The sequence below is a fragment of the Dacryopinax primogenitus genome, assembly GCF_000292625.1.
Source record: "Dacryopinax primogenitus strain DJM-731 SS1 chromosome Unknown DACRYscaffold_26, whole genome shotgun sequence".
Taxonomy (NCBI): domain Eukaryota; kingdom Fungi; phylum Basidiomycota; class Dacrymycetes; order Dacrymycetales; family Dacrymycetaceae; genus Dacryopinax; species Dacryopinax primogenitus.
Window position 1 is genome coordinate 59,807 of NW_024467223.1, and position 19,246 is coordinate 79,052.

Sequence of the window (19,246 nt, forward strand, 5' to 3'; positions counted from 1 at the left end):
ACGACGTCGGTGAGCAGCATCGCTATTGCTATCGGAATCACTTCAAGATAAGCTGACGTTGCGCAATTGAGCGACAGATTCACGCCTGTGATGGCCTCGTCTGCTTTTATAGTTAGTCGACGACATGATTAAAATTGTCATTTGCAGGCGCAATACCAATGATCCACAACGAAAGGTCAACGAAAGGCAGATAGCGGATTATCAGATAAATGACCTTGCATTCCAGATGTATTTTCGCTCCTTTGGGAGCATCAACAAGTAACCATACAGCTACGGGCTCAGCCTGAGGTCTGGACAAAAGTTTGATGATAACGACGCACGAAGAGGGGCATTGCTGCAGCTACAGCGAATCACAGATCAACCTTCATCCGGAATTTCCATGAGGAATCCGTAGTGACCCATATCATACTGATAAATAAGCCCACAATCATTCAGTTCAAATCAAGATAATGATAGCTTAGAGACTCACTCCAGAGAATTGTGCTGCTTGGATTGTCAGGTCAATCGCCTCTTGATCCATCGTGATGAGTTTGACTCAATTGGGTCGCGATCTTGCTCTGGCAAACTCCAGTTTATGTACTACTGACGTCTTGATCGAGATTTCCGGCATATCCGCGCTGCAAGAGAGTTTGAAACTAGTAACTTGCATCGCCTCATAGAGTTGGTCGTTATCTCGACTCGTCTTCGTCCTGACACCATCGTTGTCTCAGTCATCTGCACTCCGTGCGGCACGTCTCGTAGTAGATGTCGCTGACCCTAAAATGCTAAGAATTCCAAAGGGATAAGCGTGGAGAACGGGATTGTTGTCATTCCGATGCCTGGTGAGTGTGTCAGCGAAGATATGACATCCCGTTCTGGACTAACAATGCTTCACCTCGTGTCATCTTCCTCACGAGAGTTCTTTGTCTCGTGATCCAACATCAGAGAGACGAGTCGAAGAGATATAGCAGCGCACCTCTGTTGATGCCCCGAACGTGCACGTCGAGCTGGCAGAGACAGCGCAGAGTACGCCTCGTCGTCAGAAAGAGGGTCCACAGGTCTAAGAACTTGCAGAGAAGACTCCTACCCAGCGTGTTCTCCTATCAGGTCGCAGAGACTCGCCTTGCTGACACTGCGTATATATATTCAATATTGGTACTGTAAGAAATTCTGACAGTATGTTGGCAAATCCCTTTTGCACACCTTCTGCACACGCCAGTGAGGACTAGTACTCCGAGTCTTCAGCCTGTCGTCAAGGGGATTTCCTGATCAGCTTTCATCCATTTATCGCTACGGCCCCCACCCGAGATAGGACCTTTGATTGACTTCGGCTGTTGCAGTTCTATCAATAGATTTGCTGACCAGCAAGGGCTGATCCAAGCACAGAGGCCGAGGATCATGTGTCTGAGTCGTGCCTCTGAACCAGGAGTTCCTTGCTGCATCGAGAGTTGAGCTTGTTAATGGTACATCATTGATCTCCTCTATTACAAGTGGGTATTGTTCATATGCTATTCGAATCTTAGTCCAGGACTGCTCATTCCTACTCTTGCCCCTGTATGATCAGACTTGACCTGTCCCATTCTATTCTTCCAGAGATGTGTGATACATATTCCACCTTGGCAGCTCGGAGTCCATTTCGAGCCCAGCCCCAATACCCTACAACCCCCACAATAACGAGGACTTAACTTGCGAGTTTGTCCGTCTCAAGGCATAAGTTCCGGATCAAAGCCCCTCGACTTCCCAGCTCCATCTTCTATCATCCCCACCCATCGCTCGAGGTGAAAGCATTACTCGGTTCCCTGATCGTCTCCCGATTCTACGCACGTCATCAGCTCCCAAACACTTGTATATGTGACGCGAGAGACCTACATGTAAAGCGAACACCTCCCGCCGATGCGCTGCGGCAGGAATGGTCGTCTCCCACGGGTCGAGCGTCGTGGCCGCCTCGCGGAGATCGAGGATCATCCGCGCTGAGAGGACGGAGACTAGAGCGCGATATGTGCCATTGAGGGAGTAGTTGACGCTTTGCTGCAATGGGAAAATTAGGCTCTGGTCCAGGGGAGGGCAGGGGAGGACGTACGGTGCTGATCACTAGTGCGACATTGACAAATTCGACGCCTTCCTCGCTCAGTCAGCAAAGGTCACCCGAACGCGGAGGCACCAACCTATCTGAATCAGGAACGCGAAGAACGCTACTCTCTGCATCAGTCGCGAACTTTCATTGAAGGAGAAGACTCACCATCCCGGTATAACACTCCTTCCAGCACCTGGATCTTACTTTGGGTGACTGTACCGAATTAAGGATCTCATAATCAAGCAAGTTGCAAGCCTACAGTGTTGCACGCCCTTGATCACAGTTGCGATGAATAAAACTTGCACCCCTCGATCAGCATCCCAGCCCTCTAGAACTCACACCACACTCACCGAGCTGATAACTCGTCGTCAGGAGAAACGCCTTCCACATCGCGGCCGATGTCTGTGCATAATCTCCAGGCGGGGTGAAACATCCGTCCAACCGAGGGATCCGTTGTACTCCTCTTCTCAGCCAGAGATCTCCTGAGACGATGTACGGGCATACCTGGTGTACGCGTGGGAGACGTGGCGAGCAGCGCGATTGCCGTTCCGTGGAAGGCTACGCCTGCGACGATGAGGAACAACCCGATCCAACGACCTCTCTCCCACAATGCCCACGTCCTCAGCCCATACACAACATCCGAGACGCACGTTGCGATGCTCAGCGTGATAACCACAAAGTATGTCGCGACGTTACAGTCCATCGGAAGATTCCCCCCGGCGACGAAGGAATCCGCTTTGCGCATGTTAGCTCCTATGCGGTGGGGAAAGAGGAAAGCCGCACCGAACGGCCAGATGGGAAAGTCGAGGAAGGGCATGTAGCGGACGATGAAGTACAGAATTTTGCCAAGGCCCCATCCTTTGCCCCAAATGAACTTTCGCTCCTTGTTAATGTTGAGGATGTAGTCGAATGCCTGCACGAAGTGAACATTGAAATCCGCGTGATGGGGAATAGGTCTTACTACGAGAGTCATGCCCACGACTGAGTAACTGTCAGTATTTTCTAGCAAAGCAACCAGAGACTTACCGGTGTCATACTGGTATTCATGATGAGCGTCTCGGAATTTTAACGACAGAAATTAGACTCACTGTACTAAACCTCCCAGCTCGAGCTGCGTTCACGAACGCAACCTGGTCCATGAGGTCACTGATCGGGACACGCACCAAACCATGTCCTCAAACCTCGCAGAAGCATTATATGAACTCCTGCGGCTATCGGCACCGGGCGCAAACAAATTAAATAATGATATTCTTCAGGGTTCGGAGAAGCCGACAATTCGAAACTTCTGTTCTTAAGGATTACCGAAAAGCACGTTCCGCCCCTTGGAGTTTGGCATTTGAATCAGGCCCGATCCCTTGACATCACAGATTTAGATCTCATTCATTGCGGTTTCGCTCTATCTGGAAATCCGCTCAATAGTCGTACAGGCTCCGTCTGATGCACTCGAGATATCCCTCCTTCGTCTCTCGTGCGACACGGGTGTGTTCATGAAGAAGCCGGAATAAAAGTGAGGAGTTCCGGCTTTAACAATCAGATCGGTCCTCACACCGGCCGTGAACAGCTTGCTCGCAAACTCAAGGGCGGAGTCTCGGATACAGTCGAGTTCGCAAACGAGGAGGTAGAAAGGAGGCAACCGTTCTGCCAGTTCGTGATACTTCGACAAGGGGAACTCGTTGACGAACGCCCCTTCCGGCGCGCCCTCATCTTTGGCCGCAGGCGAGTCTTCTCCAAAAAGGTACCGGTTGATGTTGTGACAGCCTTCGGTCGCCCACCACATGTAGCCTTCTTTGGCCGGTTTCCAGTCGTCAGCCATGGACGGAAACGAGCCTTTGCGACTGTCTACGTGTGGCGAATCGAGAATCACTGGTCGCGGCATGATGTCGGCTTTCTCGCCAGTCAGTCGGAAGGTCAAATAACTCGCGAGGGCGCTCCCTGTGCTCGTCCCAATAGGATGATCTTATTGAGATCGAGACCGAGGGTGGATTGTCCGCCTCCTACGGAGATGAGCCAGTAGCCCATACATAGGCGTCGTCATGCGCGGCGGGATACGGGTGCTCGGGTGCGAGATAGTCGGGAGATATACAGATGTAACCCGCATTAGCAAATTAAAGGTGGAGACGAGGGGTGCCGAAGATGCCTTGCTTGACCTCCGCCCGTTCAGGAGGGCGGACCATCAATGTGTGCACTTGCCCCGAGAAAGACGTTGGTGGAAGGGCCGCAAACGCCGCGCGAATACCTTTGGTGGGATCGGGATCTGCGGAATGTCCATGCGTCGGCAGCGGATGGGGTGTACGGCCGGAGTTCGGACAGAACTAGTGGTCATTCAGTCGACATGGTTTCACCTGGACTGGATGTAGACGGCGGTTGCTATGTCTCGTCGAGAGGAATGTGAGCCGAGAGGCCATCGCAGCGGGGTGGGCGCGCAAACGCAAGTGGAATATTGCACATTCTTGCAGCAGAACACACGAGTGCTGCACATAGGAAGCAAGTCAAGCATGGAGATAGCCGGGGCAGTGAATAGATGAGGAACCATTGATATTATCCCTCTTCTCTTGGCGTTTCATGAACGCGTGTCGGATGGGACAGGCACCGGGGCGCATGAATCATGTCGTCATTCAAGCTCCTAGCAATAAGATTGTTACACATCATTGTCAGACTGGATGAAAACAAACGTGCACTTAGACGATTGAATGTTGAGAGGAAGCGGGGATGTGCAGAAGAGGAGGTCCTTACAGCAGTACTATGGAGGAGGTTGATCTGGGGCGCTAATTAGCTGGCACGGAGCCGGAACTGAAACTTTACGTACACAAAACGACTGTGTTGGGGGCTTTCTTCGACAACGGTGGTGGAACATACATAAATAATTACGGCTACCACGATAGTCCAAAACGAGAGGATACAAATGAGAAAAGTCATTGTCGTGAATGAGAATCGACATTGAACGTGAATGATGTTCGGTCTCGGCTAGGTTCACTGAACAAACTGACACCTCGTTCACTCCTCACCCAAGTGCCATATAGAACTCCAGCAGCTTCTCAAAGTTGAGAGTCCCCATACCTGAGACACCGTCAGCATGAGCCGTCACCGTGCCGGACGGAGAACCGCTTGGGAAGGATTTTGCCTACCAGTGACGGGATCCCATCCAGGAGTAGTACTGAACCCCTTTGTGCCGCAACCTGGGTTGCTGCCCGAGATGATATCGTGGACGCGGTCGGGGTTGGCATATATGACCGAATTGATAAATCCGATACTGTTTGTGGATATAATCAGCGGGAAACCCCGCGGACTGGAAGAACGTACGGCGCGTTCCCCTGACTCGCGAGCTCGGAGTTGATCTTCGCGAGCATGGATGCTATCACTGGCGCACTCGCACTCGTTCCGTACAACAGTAGGAACTCTCCATCAGCTGCAACGACATAACCTGCTCCATTAGCGCTTATATCCGGGTATCCGCGCATGGAGTCCGTGTTATAGTCATACCCCAAGCCCACAGGTCCGTAGTTGTCCGACCACCCCGCGACCTGGTCATCCTGGTATCCAGGGCGGGAGAAGACATTGCTGAACCCTCCGCCTGAGACGATCACGTCTTCGCACGCGACTTCCGGTGTTGTGAACGGGGTGGTCGTCCCGTAGGGGATTTGCGTAGCGCCGACAGAGAGCACCCAGGGACAGGTGGAGGGGAACGAAGGCGTGAACATGCTCCCGTTGAAGTCAATATTCCCTGGAGATCGTATCGGTGCGAGGTCCAAAGAAGTTAATGGGCAGAGAAGACACGCACCAGTGGTATCGTCCATACACATACCCATATTCCCCCCTACACCATAGTCTCCAGAGCTGAACACCACGGTAATCCCCTCCAAGCCGAGCTTCAGGTACTCATGACACTGTCTCTCCATGTAGCTGACGGGGAGGTCGAACTAGCTCTATTAGCTTCTGCTGGAGGGAAGAGGAGGGAGATGAAGCATACCTCGTTGTAGTTGTAGGATGTGGAGATCACAGTGGCTTGGGGGACCGTTCCGCAGTCTTCTGGGTAGGGCCAGTCTGGTCATCCATCAGCATCATCGAAGTACACGATGGCAAATGAAAGATGTAGAATCATACAAGAGTTAGGGAAGGTCTCGTCCACACTAGGATCGTTCTCTCCACAATAGCTTCCATCCAGCGCATTCAAGAAGTTGCCAAAACTCGCAGAACCAGACAGGTCCCCGACCTAACACCCACGACCTTCAGCGTCATTCCAACTCCGGGATGAAGGAGTCACCCACCTGGTAGAGCATTGGGATCTCCGGCCAGGAAAGGGCCATCGCATACTCTAAATCCAGGCTGCTCTCTCCCTGATACTCGAACCCCAGATATTCGTCTTGTGGGTATCCACCATCGATAGAGTAGAGCGTTGGGCGCTCGCCCACTCCAGGAGAGAGGTAGTAGCCGAAGAACATCTCGAGATCATTAGGGAGATAGGACTGCGGTGTGTATTCTACTATTCCGAGATGCTCCGATGGGTAGGAGGGAGCGGAGAGATTTGGCGCCGGGTAGTTGTATAGCTCTTGCTGTATGGTTATGCAGATGAGTATAGAACAAGAAACGGAATGACAAACATACTAGACACTCAGGCACGATGAACTCCCCACAAACGCTAATCCCGCCGTTGAGCTGGTCGGTGGATAACTGCTCTCCTTGCTTCGGCAAGCTTCCACTTCCGGGCACTCCCAGCCCCACCTTACCTCTCTTCTTCTCCTTCGGCTCCTGACCTGAGATGCGCATCGCCGATTCCCGAGCGGAGAGGGGAATAGTGACGCCTTGCTTGTGTGCATGTCCATCGAACTGCAGCGTAGGGTAGACAAAGTCGACGTGCTCTGCCACCTCCTCAGGTAGGTGGTATTCCGTACATCCCAAATGCGTCGTCCCGCGCTCCTGGTGGGTGTAAACCGAGTAGGAAGTATTAAGCAAGCTCTGTGCTTCCGAAACGGAAAGTCCGTGCACGTCCACCGACCCTCCAGAACGAGAGCGCCTGATCTTCCCCTGCGGGATGCCTTGGGAAGCAAGCCAACGCTCAACGGCCTCTGCACGCTTGGGCTCAGGAGCGAAAAATGCGTCGACTTGCTTTTTCGTCCAATGCTTCCGGAAGAAAGGGGAGGAAGGGGAGGAGACGTTTAGCAGCGCTGAGGGGCCGAGATGAACGTTGGATTGCTGGAGGAAGAAGCGGAGTGGGCTGGGAAGAGGTGTGTCTGGCGCGGGAGGGTCGAGAGAGCGAGCATAAGAGGAAGGTATTGAACGGCGTTCTTCGTGTAAGACGCTGAGGGCCGGGAGGACCAGTAAAGGGAAGAAGAGGAGGAGATACATCCTGCCTACTTGCTTGCGCTGCTGCAGTTCACCACGCCGGCCAATTTATGTCTTTCTGCAGGCAACGCCAAGCCAAAGTTGTTCGCTTTCCCCTCCATAGGGCCCGAGAACGGAGGGCGGGATACGTAAATATCCACAGAATGGAGAGAGGGACGTGCCTACTGTACATCTTGGAAGGATTGACTGCTTGTTTGCAGGGGGATGGGAGGAATGGGTGCATGGTGCTGGGAATCCTGTGCTCTAGTTCGGAGTTGAGAGAGTGCTGGTTCGGGGCGTGCCAGTGCGTGTGCATGCCATTCCAGCTGCATGTCGAGTATGTTGGCTGGAAGAAGCTGTTCGTTGACCGAGTTCAACGCCGAACAAAGATATTGAGAGTAAATAACCACTTTCGAAGAGGGAAAACACCTCAAGAACGGATTACCAAAAGCAGCTACCAGAAGGAGATTGCCGAGAAAATTACCAAAAGCAGAAATCTCCGTCAAAGAGACTCAGCGGCCCCGCAGGAACCCGCACATCGCACCGATCAACCCGATCAATCTCCGATCACGATCGGCCCTTACCCCCACCCGGGCCGAGCCTAATCCGACAACGGACAACCGGCACGTTTAGGGTCCACTCCCGCATCCCCGCGTCCGAGCCCCGTCGGATGAGCTCGGCTCTTGACCTTCTGCTGAGGAGATATTAATTCGTACCAGACTGGGGTATGGGGTAGCCCTCTTGCGAACGACCATTTTGTCTGTATCTGCTTGTAGACTGTAACTGTATCTTGGAGTAAAGGAATGGCACTCCCGCAGACCAACACTGTTGTGCGTATCCATCCTGGAAAGCTGGCGGATATCAGGGTGGAGCAGCTTCCAACACCCACGTACGCCCTCTAATTCTTTGCTCACTAAACTAGTCAGTATTCATACGGTGTTGGACAGGATCGAGCATCCCGACGACGCAATTGTTAAAGTGCTCGTACGTTCTCCATGCCTGACTTCATTTATTAAAATAACAAGACGAGACACAGAAAGCCGGCTTATGCGGATCAGACCTCCACGCGTACCGTGGTCTTGAGCCCTTCACAGAGCCATACATCTGCGGGCACGAGCTCATAGGCGAAGTCGTCGCTCTCGGTTCTGCCTTTGGACAGGAAGTCGAGGGCAGGCCAGCACTCTACGGGAAGCTCAAGGTGGGGGATAAGGTCGTCTCACCATTCACGTGTTCGTGCGAGGAGTGCCAGTACGTTTTCCCATTTACGAGATGCGCTGAGAACTGCGAGCTAAGCGAGAACAGTTTCTGCCGCATCGGATTCCCCTCCCGCTGCGTCCATTCCCTGCTATTCGGCTCGCCCTACCTCCCAGGCGCGCAAGCGCAGTATGCGCGTATCCCCAAAGCCGGGGGCACGCTCTTCCTCCTCCCACCGTCCCTGCCAGCCGACATGCCAGAAGAGAGTTTCATGCTGTGCGGTGATATCCTCCCGACGGGATACTTTGCTGCTCTACAGGCTCTGGGGCACCCGAACGTCGCTCCTATTATCAGGGGGGAGAGCTACCCGGGCGTGATGGGCGCGATTGTCCCTCGCGTACAGGAGGAAGGCACGAGGGTGATCAAGGAAGACCAGAAATTGGGAGTCGCGATCGTCGGTCTTGGCCCAGTGGGGATCTGCGGCCTCGTAGCCCTGCTCGATATCCTCTCCCAGGCCAATGTACAGACTTACAAGGTCTATGCGGTGGATCCTGTCCCCGCGCGTAGGGCGAAGGCACTCGCCATCCTAAAGAAGATGAAGCCGGAGGAGGCGGCACATGTCGAGGTGCTTGATATTGAGGAAGCAAAGGAGAAGGTAACAAAGGAGACTGTAAAGGGGTGCGATGCTGTGCTTGAAGTGAGTACAATGTTGCCCTGTGACTGCGTATGCTCATGTTTTCTAGATTGTGGGGAACGACAGTGCATTGGTGCTGGCATACGACCTGCTCCGTCCGTTTGGTGTCATCTCCAGCGTAGGAGTGCACACCTCCCCCCAGTTCCCGCTAAACGGCGATACCCTGTATACGAAGAACGTCTCTGCCTCCTTCGGCCGATGCCCTGTGCGGGCGATGTTCCCGCTCGCTGTGGACCTGCTGGTACGCCGACGGGACGTGCTCGCTGGTGTTGGGGGTGAGGAAGCGCTGGTGGAGCGGGTGATCCCTATGAGTGAAGCGGTGGAGGGGTACGAGAAGTTTGACAGTCGTGTGTGGGGCAAGGTAGTATTCGATCCCTGGGCGTGAATTAATAGAGTAGATATATATCTGTTGAGAATGAATAAGAATTTGGGTTGAGAGGAGAAATAAGGAAATGCGGTGACCATAAATATGTTACCCTTCAATTGGGCAATCACCTTCCCTGTGCGTGGCTATGGGAGATAGCTCCCGTGTGAGAGAAGCAATCGCCTCGTTGCGAACGGCTGCGATTCTTTCTCTAGCACAATCATCCCGCCTTCTCCCCCTCTCCCCTGTCAGCACCGTCCCCTCCTCACCGTCTCTGTCAGCCTTCCCCGTCACACGCCGTTCCCCTTCCTCTTCCCGACGACCACCTCCGGACCTTAACGACTTCTTGTCCTCATCTCACTGACGACCTTCAAGATTATCTAACATACACCTGTATTACCCCATCCAGCATACACCTTCCCCTCCTCACTACCATACCATGGCTGCACAGCGGAACGTCCCACTCACCTGTTCTGGTCATACGAGGCCAGTAGTCCACCTCTCCTTCTCCCCACAGGTCGAGGCAGACGGTTCCTACCTCCTCGTCTCATCCTGCAAGGACGGCAACCCCATGCTCCGCGACTGGAAGGGCGATTGGCTCGGCACGTTTATAGGGCACAAGGGCGCAGTCTGGTGTACTCGGCTGGACGCGACGGGCAGCAGGGCCGTCTCGGGCAGCGCGGACTTTACGGCGTGCGTCTCTCTCACTGTGACCGAGGTATATGCTAATGCGCTTACAGAAAACTATGGGACACCTACACTGGCGAAGCACTCCTTACCCTCCCTCACCCGCATATAGTGCGCTCTGTCGCCTTCTCCCCTCGTGGAACCCACCTCCTCTCCGGTTCGCAAGACAAAAAAGTCAGGTTGTTCGATATCGAGCTCGCCTCCACTTCTGGCGGGCATGGAGCCGTCATGCGTCGCTCGCCTTCTTCCCCTGGCGGGGCGAAGGAGGACTGTCATGATGGGACCGTCAGAAGTGTTGTCTGGGTTGGGGAGAGCGAGGGCGTCAGTGCGGGGGAGGACGGTGTGCTCCGCTGGTGGGACCTGCGCACACTCGGCCCTACGTCTTCCCTCCGGCTTGACGCACCTATCACCTCCATGGAACTGAGCGCCCCGCATCATACGCTGGTAGTCACATCGGGCAAGATGGTCAGCTTCATTCCCGCCTCTTCTCCGGGCAGCGCAGCACCTCCCCCGTACCCGATCCACAGCTTCCCCTTCACGCCGAGTAGTGCCAGCTTGCACCCACTAGTACCGGACCGGTATGTGGTGGGAAGCCTGGCAGACCCGTGGGTAAGGGTGTTCGACTTCAATACGGGGGAGGAGAAGGAGGTGTATAAGGGGCATCATGGGCCTGTGCATACAGTTGAATACTCTCCAGATGGGGAGATGTATGCTACTGGGAGTGGTGAGTCGACCCTTAACTTTACACCTTGCGCATCCTGAACCTCTTCTGATGCATTCACAGAGGACGGCACCATCCGTCTCTGGCAGACAACACCAGGCAAGACATACGGTCTCTGGCAAGCCGTCGATGTCCAACAACCTCAACAGCCGCTCCCTCAAGGACAAAACGGCTCCAACGGGCCATACCGCAGCTAACCAGACCTCGCCCCTCCATTGCCGGGGTCCGCGAACGAAGAACGACGCCAACCTCCGCTGCAACCCGGTGCCCTGCCTTTGCCTGGAAAGGTGTCTCAAGACGGCGCTGGGGCGGATACGACATTACGAATCAACAGGGTTTTTACGCTTTTTTTTTGTACGACCGCGGTTCGGTTTGGTTCGGTTCGATAGGTTTAGGTGTAACGTTTGGCTGGGTTGTTGTATTGATTTCATGACGCTGAATCCGGATCTGGATGGTTGTGTTTCTGTGTGCCAGGGCGGATCCCTCTACTTAGAAGAGGTCGATTGCCTAGTAAGAGTGGCTTTGAGAGGGATACAGCAAGTGCATCAGACGACCTATTTGGCACTTGCGCGCATATATCTAGCCTCCATCTCGGGTGAACAACCTAACGCCTGATAAATCAACTAATGCAAGTTGATGATGAGCAACCACATGCTTTGATCATTTTATCGGGAAGATGGGATGGCGCCCGTTAATATAGCATATCAGCAGATGATGATGACAGCGAAATATCATGATTACAGAACAATTACACAGAGCAAGCAGTAGTATCAACATGCGCGCATCCACTATCACTGGCCAAATTCTTCACAAAGCGCAGTGCACAGCATCTCTCATCAAGCAGCACCACGTTCCCAGCGCTCGCCCTCTCGTCTCCCCGGTCTGTCCCTCTCCGCGTTAGCGTCCCATCGCCGTCTATCCCGTTCTCTCTCCTTCCGCATCTCATCCTCGTCGTACCCTCTTCTGCGATCATCACCTCTGCGCTCCGAGTCCCCGTACGAGGGGCGTCTGGCGGGTATGTCGCGGTTGCGGTCGTGGTCTTCCGAGGGGCTGCGATCTCTCCGCCTAGGAGGGGAGCGAGCACGCTCTCTCGGTAGGGGTGAACGAGAGCGCTCATCCCTCCTCCGCCTGGGGGATGGTGACCTATCTTCGTCCTCCGAATACCTTCTAGGAGAAGGGCACCTCCTCTCTCGACGCTTTTCTTCTTTCCTCGCTCTCCGCTCCTCCTTACGTGCACGCTTCTCCTCCTTCCTCTTTCGTTTCTCCTCCTTCACCCGCGTTCTCTCCGCGTCGTCTTCATTCGGGAACGCAGGTGGCGGGGAATCAGTCTGAATCTGTGGAACACGCACAGCAGGCTTGAACCCTCTGCCATCCGATTAATTTAACCCCACTTCCAAGAGGGATGACTCACAAAGCCACAGCCAAAGCGTCCTCTTCAGCCTCTTTAATCCTCTTAATCTCCTCACGTTTCTCTTCATCCGTCCCCCCCACATCCCGCGCATACCAGTGGATATCTTTGTTCTTCTGCCACCGGCCGGCGGGCGCATTGATCGAGTGTCCAAGGTAGTTCTCCCGGTCTTTATCTTGTACGACTTCGGACCATTTGAACTCTGCTGCGCCGCCTCGTGCACCCCCTCTGATAGGTCCGTCGTACATTACAGTAATGAGGATAGTAGGGTAGGAGGTAGATTGTCTGTGTTCTCGCAAGTTGAAGAACAATGCAAGCCGCCGCCTTGGTCTCTTACGTAATCAAGAATGTTAATGTCACGTGACCAGGAAAGGAACGCGTGGCACCGGGATCAAATGCACTGAGCGCGTCAACTCCAAACGACGAGGAGGACCCATGCCGCTGGAAAGCTGGTAGCTACTGTCGGCCGACCTACATTGCTAGAGGCCATCATCCTACCCTTCTGAGCAACAGCTGACAGCCTATCAGAGGCTCTGATCATCTATTTCCTCAACCTGGCGGTTTCAAGGACTGCTTGGACATCAATCACTTAGTGACAAACTGGATGGTGCAGCTCTGGGAACGACGCTGTTGGTATATGTGCTCATCCCAGGCAGATGGAAGGCGATGATTACCGACCTTGCAGGCTTACGACCGGCTTCTGACAGTTTCCCCGGGAAAACTGCTATTCCTAACAGTCTGGTACTCGGGAGTGATGACACTTGCTGTTTACTAGCACAGTATGCTCAATGTGCGGGATCTTCTCGCGTCTGCGTCTCGCGATCTGAGGTGGTGTCGGTAGTGTCATGCTGATCGCCGGTGCGAGTACCATTCTCACACTTCGTACCTTGGCAATCTAGAACCGGAGCCAACAACTCGGAATGTTACTCTTCTTGGCTTGGCTCGGTTTTGTATGATGCGGTACTTAAACGCCCATAGCTTTGATCCAAGGCATTGTAGTGAACAACACGCGTCTGGCCCTATACAACTTGGCTGGTCTAGCACGGGTTATGTCTCTAGCAACACTGCGTCCTCCTCCACGGCTGTGTTCCGTTTTTGCACAACGCCTGCGGCGTATGAGGGTCGTGAGTCTTCAGCTTTCGTGTGTACGACATGCTCCCCATATCAATCGCGCCAGTGATCTGTGGGCTTACCGTTCTCCGGGGTCTACCCTTTCGTGCGCTGTCTCCCTTTTTGGTTACAAGAACAATCGATTAACCCTTTCCCAGGGTACAAATTACCATCGCTTGCGGCGACCCTCTACAGGGACGGTAGGCAATACTGCTAATTCACCCTGTAGTGTTCTGATGCCTCTCTCTAGCATTCATGGCATCAACATGTCTCCTCAGCAAGTTTCTCCTCCGTGCACCGCTATTCATGCCCTGACCGCCCGGCAGCCTTGGCACTCTTGAACGCAATGCTGACGAGTCAAACGATGCCGTACTACTCCTACACCTACTTCATGAGCCTTTAGTGTTTATCGGGTTTTTCTCGCTCGGATCATCTTAGACATCCGAGAGGCAACGACAAATCTGGACGAATGGGACGTAACGACGGACGAGACAAGAACAGTGGTCGTAACGCTCGCCTTGTCGACGCTGGAATGTGAAATCAAGGCTGTTGAAGGTCTTACGAGAGCAATTACGGAGCCGTGGAGATGAAGGACACCCTTTTCCTTCAGGCACGGCACATGCCCTCAACACCTTTCGAGAGTCGAGAGGATCGGGTACACCGATCCCAACATTCCATCAATGCAAGGCATGTGAATAACGCGGCCAGGAAGACCAAATAATGTCGATCAATCCTTGGAGCGTGACAATGTCTTCGGATATTTCTGATCGCAACGCCAATGTCTAGGATGTCAACGATATCGTACATATTCTTTACGGCACATCCTAGGGTATCAATTGTCGAACAACATTTTTCCCGGCCCGCCTTAAACAGCACAGCTTTTTTCATTGAGAAACGAGGTCAAGGAAGCTGTTGTTGAAGCGGAACGAACCGAAGAGGGGATGGCTAACCGCTCAGGAAGATGGCCGAAAGAGGAAGACCCTACAAGAACGTGCTCCACTATCGTCGTTGAGTTGTACGAAACTTCCGCAATGGAGGCACTCGGGGTTCGTATCCCGATTCGAACTACTAACATGACTCTCATCTGGCCCGGCTATAACGTACAATTTGAGATTAGACAGATCTCGATCGATATGATTAATACGGGGGTTCTCAAGTTCTGGTTTCACCCTGTGGATTCGTTGACGAACGTGGTACGCCGGTGCACAGCTCTCCCTAGTCTCATGGAAATCCTTGGGCGCCCAATGAATGAGTCAGGGACTGATCTTCCTTTCACCGCATCGGTGTTTCGTCCAACATCCAGGCTAACAATGCGAGTATCTTCAAGGGTCCATGTGGGCCACAGTTCTGCAACATATTCCAACATTATGTGCAGTCTTCACCTTCCGCAATGGTCGACATATCCTCGAAAACATAAATCAGCATCGCCTATGGCGAATCGTGTTACATCCAGCCCCCCCCCCCCCCCTTCGTTGTCCACACAATGCCTTCCTACGAACAGGTGGTGCAGATTGACCAGCAGTCCACAGTGAGTAATCTCTACACCGGATAATGTCGAATCAGTCTGAGCCTTCTCGTAGTATGGTCTCGGTACGTAACGTGATCCTGTTTAGAGACACAGTCCGACTGACATCTTTCGCAGCAATCGGCATGACTCTTTGGGTGCGTCCTCACATGAGATCTCGACCCAACGCTGATGGCCAACCAGGCGTATGACTGGATGCTTACGCTCCAGCAAGAAACACAGTATGTGTGGTATAGCAAGTGGACCCCGGGCAAAATCCTTTTCCTCGCTGTCCGATATGGCGGATTCTCCACACTCATTGTTTATCTATATGGTGCGTTGTATATCCCTCTTTCCTCGTTGGAACTAACAACTGATAACATGTAGTTGTTGCTGGTGCGGATGTCACTCAAAGTCGATGCACTTTTGCGCTCTATTGGGCACTATGTACGTTCGCTTAACCGACGAAGCAACCACTTGATGTTCAACGATTCCAGGCAACCAAGTTGTTGCAATCGGAGCTGCAAGTGTGATTCTAGCTCTCCGCACATACGCGGTTTGGAACCGTAATCGGATCGCAGCTGGAGTTATCCTCGCCGCGTGGCTTGCTATGGTCGGATGTGCCCTCAGATTCCTCGTAATGGCGATTCAGGGTGTGACTGTCGATAACCTCGACTTGGGTCTACGCGGATGCTCAGCGACAAACACGTCCACATCTTCCACCGCGGCACTGCGGATGTATATCACGCTTGGCGCTTATGAGGGCTGTGAGTATTCCGTAACATGGCAATGCCCCAACCTCAATAGCTCACCTGACGCAGTAATCTTCGCCATGACTGTCGCCCGTGGTGTCCCGCTCGGTTAGTGTTCGAGTCGATTGCAGCGTTTGATGATTCCCTGATGTGAATATCAGCACACAAGTTGCCTAAGTTGACGGTTACTCTATATCGGGATGGTAAGGAGGCTTCTTGTTCTCTGTCAATACAAGGCTGACCCACGTGAAGCCTTCATGGCGTCCTTGTGTTTGCTGGGTTTGTCAACTGCGAACATCTTTGTTGCTCTCTCTGACACGAAACAACAGGTTTGGCCGTTGGCAACGCGGTGTTGACTAGCGAAGACTACCCAACTTACTACCTCACTTATTTCATCAGTCTGGCTTGCTCCTCTGTCCTCCCCGCCCGCATTGTCCTGAACATCCGAGAAGCAACAATAGATCTCGATGAGTGGGACGTAACTACTGCCAAGCCTGTTACAGTCCAGGCTCACGTACCATTTCAACGCTCAAGATCAAGAATGATGGGCGACGACTGGGGGCTTGAAGACGATTAGACCCTCGGCAGTATGCTCGAGCATTGCATCACGACTGACAAGTCCGACATCGAGTTGCTCAGCCGATGGCTTGACCCGTGGAGTGGACCATTTTGAATCTTGCCTATTCTCCGGGTGGCGTACGAGTGACAGGGGGTGTACAGCAAGCAGCAGGATGAGCATGTAAGATGTTCAAGAGTCTCATACTAGGGCGGTATATGTGTCAGGCTGTTTTTTCTTCTAGTGTTGTGATCTTTCGTGGGCATTGAACAGTATTTATTAAATGTACGCTAGCTGTAGTTGCATTGCAAGCAATGAGAGACGACTCGGTCTTCTTGTGTGACATACAAGAAGAGGACTCCACATGGCCATTTGTGCCCAAAAACTGAGAATCGTGCCTTGCATCCATCCGACAACCTCGTCTACTGCAGCCTGTATACAGCCAATGATCAACTTCCGAGTTATGCAACCTCTTCCGTTAAGATGGCCCCCAGTTGAATGCCAGATTCTTGACAGTGTGGCATATTCCATTCCTGGTCCGATACAGAACTGTCCGTGCCATTAGTTAAGCGCGCCTGCTGCCTGTGTTCTTCTGGACCAGAAGTGCTGGTTGAATATTCCGCATCTACTGTCACATCCCAGTGGGTCAGACGGCTGGAACTGACCGCTTCGCGGATGTTTAGCACAATCCTTGAAGGGAGATTGGAAGTGAGAGCCCGGTATGATAGGTTGAGGGAATAGTTGGGAATTTTCTAAGACTTGGTGAGCATAAACTTGGACATGGGAAAGAAAGGAGACATGCTGTCACTCGCAGAAGGATGATGTTGATGTATCCAACAGCTAGTGGAATACCTTCATCAGCGGTACGGCGCTGGGGTAGCGCTGGATAAAGACACGCACCAAGCTGGCCAGCGAAGGAAAGGAAGGCTGAGGATAAAAACAGAATCAATTCGACTTCTCCACAGGGATAGATGTGATTCACCGTCACGGTAAAGCACAGCTGTCAGCCTCTCCGGATGTTGGGTCACTAGCTTTGATGAGCTTTGGTCAAAATCTCAAACAGGAAGAACCAAGCACAATGATGTATTCCTTTCACGAGGGTGCTCAGGAATAACACTGGATCGCAAGTCAGCGCAGCACGGGTATTTGTTGACAGCGTCTCACAAAGCTGAAAGCTCGTGGTCAGTAAATAAGCCTTCCAAACTGTATGATCATTGCTCGACTGTGGTGAAAAGCAGCCGGGAAGTTCTGGAATCCTTATTGACCCATCCCCAGATTGCACGAGCGCAAGCATGAGAATACATGCTAAGTTGAATACCACACCAGATACGACGAGGAATATGCCGAAATACTTGTTGCGACTCCACAGAGCCCATGTCCTAAGACCATATAATATGTCTGCTAGACAAGCAGCGATGAGAAAGGTGATGAGCGTGAAATCGCTCGCGCGACTGCAAGGCATTGGGAGATTACCGCCCATGAATGCGTCCGCTGTATATCAAATGGGCATGGGTTAGAAGTGAGGACCGAACGCACATACCAAACGGCCAGACCGGCATGTCTACAAACGGCATATAGCGGACAGCGAAATAAAGCACCTTTCCAGGTGTCCATGGCGAGTACCAGACATATCTAATCTCTTTCGGCAACATGAGAAGGTAGTCGTAACCCTCCGTCAAGATAAGGTTTACTCGTTCAACTGGCGGGTAGAACAAGACTTACGAACAGAGTCATGCCGATGACTCATCAATATTCAGTTGTGCAGCCGTCAACAACTTGTGACGGGGCGTACCCGTGTCATACTAGGTATGTAAAACCATTAGCTCTGATCACGCTTGACGTATGGAGGACCTACACTCGCAAATTTCGCGGCAAGCAGAGTACTCGGATCCATGTTACGACTTTGCAGACCAGTAGGGCGCGCAAGGAAAGAAGCAGACGTTCAAAGTTCAGAGCTGCGCTGTTGGTTTTCGATTGTCGTCGATTGTCCAACGATTGCGATGAGAGACGTCCTTGAGCAACAGGATGCGATCCACGAGATGGCCGGTCTTTAATAGTTCCTGTCTTCGTCTGATCGCAGTTTCAACATGATGTGGAATTAGAAGGTGCAAGTATTAGGGGCAGAGTCAGAAGTCACCCATGATGTTCCATGTCGTTTTGCTGTGGTCGGTTGGTTTGCCAGCTTCTCGTCCGCATGTTACGCGCAGTCATAGCGAAGGAGCAGCAAGATGCTTCACACCCTGATGGACTTGGACAATACTGCGAGTCCTGTGTTTGAGTAAAAATAGGGATTATGATTATGTAACAAGACCCAACCCAAGTAACTCTAACCTGATAATTTGTTTGGTCAACCTTGACCTGAAAATAATAACTCTAGAATAGATTGGAACCTTTACTCGACCAAACCTTATAAGAATAATAGGAAAAGTAGTAAAGTATATAACAGTTACTATACTTTATTCCTACTGTCACTCAGAACAACACTGCTGATAATGACAGTTATCATTATCATAATGCCATTATTACTTCTATGAGAACCATTGATGATACTAACATTATCACAAGACCGAAGTAGTTCTGAGTTTTACTATTACTATTACTATTACTATTACTATTACTATTACTATTACTATTACTATTACTATTACTATTACTATTACTATTACTATTACTATTACTATTACTAAGGTTTTCAACTGTTTCGGGTTTAAAAATATTCAGGTTAAGTGTTATTAGATATTTTGGTCAGGGTTAGTCAGTGTCAGGGCACCAGCTCATTGCTTGGTCAAGAGACATGACTAAGCCTTTATGACATGGAAGTAGCTGGTATACCTTGGCATGTGCTGGAACCTGCTGGAAGGATTGGATGGTCAGGTGACCTGCT

The 19,246-nt window shown here is 52.1% G+C and overlaps 8 protein-coding genes across 8 annotated transcripts; 3 read left to right on the plus strand and 5 right to left on the minus strand.

Moving 5' to 3' along the window:
- Positions 1-1,531: 1,531 nt before the first annotated feature.
- On the minus strand, positions 1,532-3,200 carry DACRYDRAFT_119850 (uncharacterized protein). Its single transcript, XM_040770879.1, has 12 exons — positions 3,142-3,200; positions 3,080-3,089; positions 3,015-3,034; positions 2,837-2,966; positions 2,558-2,788; positions 2,404-2,511; positions 2,313-2,351; positions 2,219-2,266; positions 2,145-2,171; positions 2,060-2,097; positions 1,849-2,007; positions 1,532-1,795 (listed from the first exon to the last, which is right to left on the minus strand). The coding sequence occupies exons 1-12, from the start codon at positions 3,190-3,192 to the stop codon at positions 1,736-1,738; spliced, it is 921 nt and encodes a 306-aa protein (XP_040623678.1). The 5' UTR covers positions 3,193-3,200; the 3' UTR covers positions 1,532-1,735.
- A 260-nt stretch (positions 3,201-3,460) lies between these two features.
- Positions 3,461-4,063, minus strand: DACRYDRAFT_25477 (uncharacterized protein; the record flags this gene model as incomplete). Its single annotated transcript, XM_040774177.1, has 1 exon — positions 3,461-4,063. A coding segment is annotated over exon 1 (334 nt), but the record flags the coding sequence as incomplete, so codon positions are not given.
- A 991-nt stretch (positions 4,064-5,054) lies between these two features.
- DACRYDRAFT_59966 (subtilisin-like protein) lies at positions 5,055-7,396 on the minus strand (the record flags this gene model as incomplete). Its single annotated transcript, XM_040775600.1, has 8 exons — positions 5,055-5,110; positions 5,179-5,303; positions 5,354-5,752; positions 5,828-5,970; positions 6,021-6,094; positions 6,155-6,263; positions 6,319-6,603; positions 6,656-7,396. 8 exons carry the CDS (start codon positions 7,394-7,396, stop codon positions 5,055-5,057), a joined length of 1,932 nt encoding a protein of 643 aa, XP_040623680.1.
- Positions 7,397-8,151: 755 nt separating this feature from the next.
- DACRYDRAFT_85505 (uncharacterized protein) lies at positions 8,152-9,722 on the plus strand. Its single transcript, XM_040776738.1, has 5 exons — positions 8,152-8,261; positions 8,320-8,356; positions 8,409-8,620; positions 8,675-9,263; positions 9,310-9,722. Exons 1-5 carry the CDS (start codon positions 8,176-8,178, stop codon positions 9,643-9,645), a joined length of 1,260 nt encoding a protein of 419 aa, XP_040623681.1. The 5' UTR covers positions 8,152-8,175; the 3' UTR covers positions 9,646-9,722.
- A 166-nt stretch (positions 9,723-9,888) lies between these two features.
- On the plus strand, positions 9,889-11,464 carry DACRYDRAFT_25479 (WD40 repeat-like protein). The gene is made up of 3 exons (XM_040774178.1): positions 9,889-10,317; positions 10,365-11,035; positions 11,096-11,464. The coding sequence occupies exons 1-3, from the start codon at positions 10,064-10,066 to the stop codon at positions 11,227-11,229; spliced, it is 1,059 nt and encodes a 352-aa protein (XP_040623682.1). The 5' UTR covers positions 9,889-10,063; the 3' UTR covers positions 11,230-11,464.
- Positions 11,465-11,822: 358 nt separating this feature from the next.
- On the minus strand, positions 11,823-12,688 carry DACRYDRAFT_97454 (uncharacterized protein; the record flags this gene model as incomplete). The annotated part of the gene is made up of 2 exons (XM_040777456.1): positions 11,823-12,397; positions 12,444-12,688. The coding sequence occupies 2 exons, from the start codon at positions 12,686-12,688 to the stop codon at positions 11,869-11,871; spliced, it is 774 nt and encodes a 257-aa protein (XP_040623683.1). The 3' UTR covers positions 11,823-11,868.
- Positions 12,689-15,033: 2,345 nt separating this feature from the next.
- Positions 15,034-16,383, plus strand: DACRYDRAFT_19092 (uncharacterized protein; the record flags this gene model as incomplete). The annotated part of the gene is made up of 9 exons (XM_040771421.1): positions 15,034-15,078; positions 15,131-15,140; positions 15,193-15,212; positions 15,259-15,388; positions 15,442-15,501; positions 15,552-15,821; positions 15,876-15,914; positions 15,968-16,009; positions 16,136-16,383. 9 exons carry the CDS (start codon positions 15,034-15,036, stop codon positions 16,381-16,383), a joined length of 864 nt encoding a protein of 287 aa, XP_040623684.1.
- A 1,056-nt stretch (positions 16,384-17,439) lies between these two features.
- DACRYDRAFT_72839 (uncharacterized protein) lies at positions 17,440-18,433 on the minus strand (the record flags this gene model as incomplete). Its single annotated transcript, XM_040775983.1, has 6 exons — positions 18,218-18,433; positions 18,155-18,164; positions 18,085-18,104; positions 17,903-18,032; positions 17,527-17,853; positions 17,440-17,478 (listed from the first exon to the last, which is right to left on the minus strand). Coding segments are annotated over exons 1-6 (564 nt in total), but the record flags the coding sequence as incomplete, so codon positions are not given.
- Between the last annotated feature and the right edge of the window lie 813 nt (positions 18,434-19,246).